General features: G+C 37.6%; 1 protein-coding gene across 1 annotated transcript; it reads left to right on the top strand.

The window, feature by feature from the left end:
* Window positions 1–3,695: 3,695 nt before the first annotated feature.
* LOC119076406 (cytosol aminopeptidase-like) lies at window positions 3,696–5,380 on the top strand. The gene has a single exon (XM_037183135.1). The coding sequence runs from the start codon at window positions 3,773–3,775 to the stop codon at window positions 5,360–5,362; it is 1,590 nt and encodes a 529-aa protein (XP_037039030.1). The 5' UTR covers window positions 3,696–3,772; the 3' UTR covers window positions 5,363–5,380.
* The last annotated feature ends 2,971 nt before the right edge of the window (window positions 5,381–8,351 follow it).

Below are 8,351 nucleotides of genomic sequence, written 5' to 3'. Positions count from 1 at the left end.
GTTTCTATGTATTTCTTACGATTTCAAAGCAATCTAAACAAGAAAATCAAAAAAAAAAATTTTACCAAAAAACCGGTCTAAAAATCCTATGCGAAACCATGGAATTTTTTCATGAAAAATCAATGTGGCGCCTACACTTTGCAAAATACAATTATACTTTCTTCGGCAAAATTGTAGCAAATGACACAGAGAACAATATTACCAAAAAATGTTTTTTACTTCGGAACATATTTAAGAAATTATTTAACTTTAACCTTAAATTTAAAACATCAATTTGCAGAAAAGTCGGAAAAGTCTTAAACGATTTGGAAAATTCGGAAAATCTAACTGCGCCAAAAAAAACTTTGAACCTTTACCTTTAAAATGAGCTATCACACGTATCTCTCCGTTTCACACAGACCTGTCAATAATTCGACAAAGACACTTCTGCATTTAAACTTTGAAGGGGTGGGGAGGGGAAGGACGAGGAGGAATTTTGTGTATCTTCTTCAGAAAGTTATTTCTTCGATGTACCCAACAACCTCCAATCACTCGTTTGCCGGAACTCGCTCGGTAAACGTTCATTGCGTTATCGACTACACTATAAAGCCAACTAAATGTCCGACCATGTCACAAGTCAAACTTTACAATCAAATGACGAGGACGTGATAAAGTAAAATAAAACTCTTATTCGTCAGAATGTCTTGTCAAATTAGAGAACAGCGTGAACGCATTGATCAGGTTTAAAGTTACCTTTTAAAGTATGGTGGGATGATAGGAAGCTGTAAGTTTGTTTAAGAGATAAAAACTTGAGTATATAACGGAAATGTGTTGTGTGTGGGTGGTGCGAGTATTTTATATCTGTACACAGTGCACAGATGGGTGTTTGATTGCTATAAAAACTTCCTTTTTTTGTGTAGACAAAAGTGGCAATGCGAACGTGACCGTATTATATGTATCGAATATATATAAAAAAAAAACTGGAGATTGTTTTAAGGTGAAAGGATGGCATTGTAAAATATAATTTAATTTTTCATTAAATCAACCTCAATTCCATTCCACTTTGAAATCTTTAAAATGGCATTATTGAATTTCCTGCTTATTCCAGTGATTGGTTTTTATTTTGTTCGATAGGGCTGCTTGACGGTGGATCATTGTAATCTATTGAAGGTAACAGGAAAATGTCGCACAAAACATCAGATGTGTATTCAGCGTTAGTTGTTTTATTTTAAGGGAACGGAAGGTTTGTACCAGTTTGTCTCGAGTCATGTATTAATGACTCATCGTTGTTAGTACTCTGTCGGTAGTTAATATAAAAAAATACGGAAAAAATGATGAAAAAGTTTGGAGGTTCGAACTGGCAACCTGTCTCTAATAATAACAGAATGTCATCGCATCTGAAAATTTTGCCTGCAGCTAAGACTCTAACTAAGGCCTCGAAAAGGATTAAGAGTCATATCGCCAAGACTTCAGGTGATTGGGGAACAAGCCGACTCCGATTTTAATGAGTGATAGCTCGTTGGATTCGTCTTTCAATTCTAGGAAACACGTATCTTTCACTTTTTCTAAAAAAAAAAGTTTTCTGTGAAAAGTGTTCAAAAGTGATCACATGTCAGAGAGTACCGAAAACAGTTTTTCGGCAATAACTCAAGAAAAAATTATTTTAAATTGTTGTAATGTTTTACGATTGTCGGTCTTGGAAAGACCTACAGATAGAGTATACGCACTGCTTGGTGCTAGTTGATCCACGAGAGCTATGACTTAAAATATAGTGAATGTTCGGAGAGTACTGCTTCTCTGCAGCTTCGTTGTTCCACGGAACTAAGTATGGGGTGTTGTAGCTGGCCTCACCCACTATCGTTCCACACATAAATGAGCCCAGTACTTTTGTGCTGCAAGCCCACAGAAGTGTTAGAAAAAAAGTTGGTGCCAAAATGCAGATTTTTTTCTTCTTTCTGAGGGCTCTACAGCTGGAACAGCATCTGGAACGGTACTATGGCAGTCATTCTTTATGGTCTACTATTCTTTTACCTTATCAATAGAAAAACGCTTCGATATGTCACGAATATATCAGATCCAATGTTAGTAATATCAAGAGAAAAATCATTAAAGTTTTCTCGGAGGATTTTAGTCAAATAAAGTGTTAGCGTATAGCAAATGACCTCAGGACTCCGGAACAGTAGTTAGTTTTTCAATTGGACCAATATTTGCTACGCGACAGGAGTTTGGAAAAACGATATGATCAAGTGGGAGCAAACATTACAACAATTTAAAATAATTTTTTCTTGAGTTATTGCCGAAAAACTGTTTTCGGTACTCTCTGACATGTGATCACTTTTGAACACTTTTCACAGAAAACAAATTTTTTTTAGAAAAAGTGAAAGATACGTGTTTCCTAGAATTGAAAGACGAATCCAACGAGCTATCACTCATTAAAATCAGAGTCGGCTTGTTCCCCAATCACCTGAAGTCTTGGCGATATGACTCTTAAAGTGTAAAATGTTTCCCGATGAAATAAAATTTTAATTCCAAAAAAGAGTCGGTCGCCCTGACCTGTGGCAGGTCACCTGTCTCAGAATTATTTATTTAGCGTATGGTAACTTGGAGACTGTTGCAAACAGTTTCAACTGTTTAAGTGTACCTGCTAAGCATACAAACAAAACCAGTGCGAAACAGGTCGAAACCAGGGTGTAAATCGCACTTGGTTTTGTATAGCAACATGACCTTGTGATAGTGTATTTCTTCGCATGGGTCACAGCACTGCTTCTAGCATGAATGTAGAAAGTATTCGGAGGCTGATAACACACGGTCCCCCTGAAACAAAATAAAGTTTTGATGAAAATGCACCCAAAAATTGATTGCTGTTCTCAATAGAGGGACCCAAGGGGAGTTCAAAACGATGGTCCGTTAAGCTGGACCAGATGCTACCCCAACCCCATACAACTAAGAAAAAAAATATATGGGATGGGGAAGCATCTGGTCCAGCTTAACGGACCATCGCTTTGAACTCCCCTAGGGTCCCTCTATTTAGAATAGCAATCAATTTTTGGGTGCATTTTCGGTAAAACTTTATTTTGGTTCAGGGGGGGTGTGAACAGTAGGCACTGTGTTTCTTTAGTAAAGATAGACGACCTGTTTCATTGTATGAGTTACAACAAACAATACAAACAGCCCTAAGCGGTAGCTCTTATCACTAAAGCCTCCATTTGACACTTGTCAATTCAGGATTCATGCTAGGAGCAGTGCTGTGTACAGTTTACTGAAAGGTTGATTTATATCCCAAGCAAAACAGCAAACCTCGAAAATGCACCGTTTTCATACTCACCGCAAACAGTTTCCTAACTTACAAAGAACTTTTTCATGTGTCGGGGCCGAAAATGAGGGAGTTTCGAGATTTTTCTCGGGTTTTCGACCCCTTACATGAAAAATTTTTTGAGTATCTGTTTTGGACGATTGATTTTAGGCACTTTCGCATGCAGCCCTCACTTCGTTCGGGCTACAACTCGCGAAATTGCCTAAAAACAATCGTCCAAAACAGATACACAAAGAACTTTAAATTAGCTTAATTTCTGTGTATGAATCTCACAAAAATTCCATTGCATTTGATGAATTTTAAGGATCGGATATGTTCCTAGCCTCAGGAACCTATCAAGTGCTACTTGATTGAGCAAAGTTTTTCACTCAAAACAATTTCTGGTTCGAAAACTGGCTTTGAAATCTAGTATGTGCTGAATTAGTCTTACATGGAAAATCAACCTAGTCAACCACTTTATATTTTACAAAGCAAAGCGTAATGATGTTTCGCCTCGTTTTTAACCAATTCAAATCCAATTCAACGCTTCCCGTTCGCACCTATTCGACCAGACTGGAGGAGAAACTCAAAGGAGTGGTTTTAGGAATCTACGAAACTCAACTAAAAGATGAGCCCAAATTGACGAAAAGTTCGAAAAAATTCAATGAACAACACAATGGTCGTTTACTGGAAATGATAAAAGAGTCTGGCATGACTGGTCGCCTAAATGAAACTCGTCTATTCACCAATTTGCATCCCGATTATCATTTGATTTGTGTTACCGGTCTCGGAAGAGAATGCGACGAATACAATCCATTTGAGTCGATTCATCAGGGAATGGAAAATGTACGACAAGCTGCAGCATCGGGCTGCATTGCACTGTCAGAAAGAAACTGTCGAACGATGTTTGTCGAACCGATGGAATTTCCCGAACAAGCGGCAGAGGGTAGCACACTTGCCGTGTGGAATCTCAACAAAATCCGAAAGAATGAGTTGCCGAAGTTGGATTTGTTTGACTCGTCGGATATGGATGAATGGTTGCGAGGAACGTTCAAAGCAGATGCTCAAAATTTCGCCAGAAAATTAACGGAAATGCCAAGCAACTTGGTAACGCCCAGTAATTTTGCACAATTTACAATGGATCTGCTGTGTCCGTGTGATTTGACTGTGGAGCTGAGAAACATGGACTGGATTAAATCACATCATTTAACGGCCTTTATGTCAGTTGCTCGTAGCTCATGTGAGCCTCCTGTTATGTTGGAAATGACATATTGTGGAGGTGAGCAAGGTGACCCTCCTGTGTTGCTAGTGGGAAGCGGACTCACTTACAACAGCGGAGGATTGTGCTTGAAAGACAAATACGATTTATCCGAAGCAAGATCTGCTATGTCTGGCGCTGCTTCAGTGGTTGCAATAATGAGAGCCGTGGCGAACCTAATGCTTCCAATAAATGTGTCGGCAATCGTACCACTTTGCGAAAGCATGCCGTCCGGTATGGCATTCAAACCTGGTGATGTTTTAACAGCATTGAATGGATACCACATTGACGTGTCTAATACGAGCAACGCAGCTGTTATACTGTTATCAGATGTTCTGTGCTACGGCCGACAGACGTACAAACCGAAATTGATAATCGATGTATCCTGTGTATCGAAAGGAGCCGAGCAAGCATTTGGTGGAGCTGCGTCCTGTGTGTTCACAAATACAACGAATTTGTGGAATCAAATAAATACGGCCGGAAGCATAACCGGTGATAGAGTGCGACGATTGCCGTTGTGGGAACATTTCTCAAAAATGATAAGAAATAAATCAACTGGAAACATTAGCAATACGGGCGACGGAACAGAGAGCGCATGTCTAGCTGCCGCATTTCTGAAAGAATTCTGTGAAGGTGTCGACTGGATCCACATGGACATTGAAGGTGTAAAAGTGGAATTGACCGAACATTTACTTCCGTATTTAGAGAAATATTGCATGACGGGTCGACCGACCCGAACTGTTGTGCAGTTGTTGTATCAGATGGCCTGTCCAGACGCTACGGTTCCGAAAAATTTGAACTGTGTCCCAGTAGCGAAGAGTTCAAGTTGTTGAATGTTTTGTTTTTAATTTTGAAAAATTGATTGTATTCTGCACGTCATATGAAATGCATATCATAGATTCACTGCAAGTGAGACCAACTGTACCTGTTATTTAATAAAAATCATTCCAGTTAACTCGAAAGCTCTCAATGATCTCATTAAACTAAATTTCAATTTCGGTGATCGATTCTCTGTGAAACAACACCCAGGCAGATGCAATTTTCCAAAAATTGATATTAAATCTCACGATAGTCCACAGTAAACTTTAGTTAATTATCAAAAGGTGAATCAAAACTTTTACGTTGAATGTTACAGGTAAACCGCTAATATTTCTCTTAGAAGACCTATAGGTGGCACATAGCAACTACGAATGCATAACGCAATAAGTTGTGTAGTTTCAAAGTTATTTAATTAAATAAATCCAAGCAACAACGTCGAAGAATGGAAATTACAATAAGACTTCGGTAATAACAAACAGACGAAAATTGTTGGTACATACCTATCGTTAGCATCTTTGAAAGAACGAAATGGTGGAGAGTGAATTGAAATTCGTAGCAAAGAAAATATGTTAAACTTTTGCGGCAAAATGAAAATAAAACATTGCTTCTGGACTACTTCTGAGATACTGATGCCACTATCAACAAATTACGTAGTGACTATTCGCAGGCGCCTGCCAATAGCATCTCCCCCTTTTACGGAGGCTATTGGCAGGCGCCTGCCAAAAGCATTTTTCCTTTTACAAAGACTATTTGCAGGTGAAATGGCCTGCCAATAGCATCTACGAACAAATTTTCAAAGAATGTTCATGAGCAAATAAGAACGGGTGACGTAAAAACCTGTATATCTAAGAAAATGTCTAATGTCTCGTAAAATTATAATGAAAAAATCACTGGACTGAAACAGAAGCTGGCCGTTGACCAGGAATCTTGCGTAGTATACAGAATCCGATGCAAAACCTGTGGCAAGTTCTACATTGGTGAAACATCTTGGTGTCTCTGTGATCGTAGCAATACACACCTGAATGACATCAAGTACATGAACAACAAGCCTGGTAATTCGAAGAAAACAGCTCTGGTTAAGCACGTTTATGACACAGGCCCAGCTCATCACCAATTTGATTTTGACGGTAAAGAAGTACTGAAAAGGGTACGGAAAAAAACAATGCTAAAAATCCACGAAGCCAACCAAATCGTCCTACACGGTGAACGGTCTTTGAATTTTAAGTCTGATGCAGCACACATCACACCAGTGTTTTACAACATCATCAAAAATAATTCCAGACACCCGAATGTAAACCCCGAGCATCTCACATCATACGGCTCAACAAGTGTTTTGACCAATGTTGCTGACATACCTGCTAGTCAGCTGGTCAATGTCAACAACAACAATAACATAAATACACAAACGCTATACAATCTGCGAAGCAGAAACAGATAAATTGTTTCGAAAAAACTGCGTGATATTAGATTGTAAGTGAAGAAAATTGTTTTTAAAAAATTTATATAAATTCAAGCGCTTTATCTCGGTTAATTTGTTATAGCCCTGAAGATGGTCAGTGTGACCGAATGCATGGAATAAACAAATTTATTCGAACAAGCGTTTCATTGGATCCAAAACAAGCAAAACAACATCTAGAAGATGAAAAAATCGATCAATGGAAACTTCGAATTTCTTCATGTTCTCATTGTAAACAATCTAATTGTTTAACATTTTAATGGAAATCATTGAATCTGCTACTCCTAAAGCTCCTGTTTCATATAAAATCTATTACTTCATTTATTTTAACATTCACTTTACCGTATGAACCGTATGTTGTCGCTTATATTTGTCGCTGCTGTCGATAATAGATGAAATTTGGTTTCTCAAAGCTTAACTTCTGTTCATTGGAGTAGTAACATGTGTGAGGAATTCCGATGAACGAATGTATTGAAATTCATGTTTATTTCAACCCGAATTATTGAGAAACTTGGCCTTGTAGTGCCATGTGTTGATTGGATACGGAAAAAATGTTGAATATCAAAATTTAGAACCCTTTTGAATGAATACGGAATGGCACTTAAAGAATCACAATAACTAAAGACGACCTTTTACTTTTGGCACAAAACAAACACAACAACCACGGCTGTTTATTCCCTTGACTGAAAGTCAAGGGTCTTACGCCAGAAAATACCCTAAAATGTTTGTTACCACACAATGTATGAAATGTTATCAAAAACGTAATTGTTTGTTACCATTTTTCTTTGTCATCACGATAACTTGAGTAATTCTTAACCGATTTTGATGATTTTTTTTTAATCGACGAGGAATGGGATTCCTGAGGTTAAGTTCGAAGATGGGCCATCTAGGAATACGGTTCTGGAAATTATTCCAGAAAAACAGGATTTTACTCTGTTGATAATTGATAATACACCGCTGATAATTGATATTGTGATAATTTATGATAATTTAATGTGCTGTGTCGATCAAAGTATATAAACATACTGAAGGTAATGCAAATCCACAAAAACTCACGGAACCCTACTTTCGGGTGAATATAATTTTTACAATGTTGGCCACTAGTTAAATTCACTTTGTTAGGTTGCATCTTCATACTCAACACAGAAAATTGTATGCAGAACGATACATTTCTACTAACATTAAAACGCCAACGTAACGCAAACAACATAACAGATCTTATATTCACCCGAAACATGGGTTCCGTAAAATTTGTGATCCGCTTAGCATTTGCATTACCTTCAGTATGTTTATATACTTTGGTGCCGATATTGTATGAAATGTTATCAAAAACGTAATTGTTTGTCACCATTTTTTTTTGTCACGACGATAACTTGAGTAATAATTCTTAACCGATTTTGATAAAATTTTGTTTAATCGACTAGGAATGAGGGCCATGTCATAGGGTTCTGGAAACTATTCCAGAAAAACAGGATTTTAATATGTTGATAATTGATAATTTAATGTGTTATTCCTTGACTGGCAGAAAATAGTGAAAAATTTAGGTT

The sequence above is a fragment of the Bradysia coprophila genome, unplaced genomic scaffold (genome assembly GCF_014529535.1).
Source record: "Bradysia coprophila strain Holo2 unplaced genomic scaffold, BU_Bcop_v1 contig_232, whole genome shotgun sequence".
NCBI lineage: Eukaryota > Metazoa > Arthropoda > Insecta > Diptera > Sciaridae > Bradysia > Bradysia coprophila.
This window is presented reverse-complemented; position numbering and strand designations above follow the sequence as displayed.

Excerpts from the sequence above, each read along its gene's own strand:
- LOC119076406 (XM_037183135.1), top strand. The coding sequence starts at position 3,773 with ATGATGTTTCGCCTCGTTTTTAACCAATTCAAATCCAATTCAACGCTT.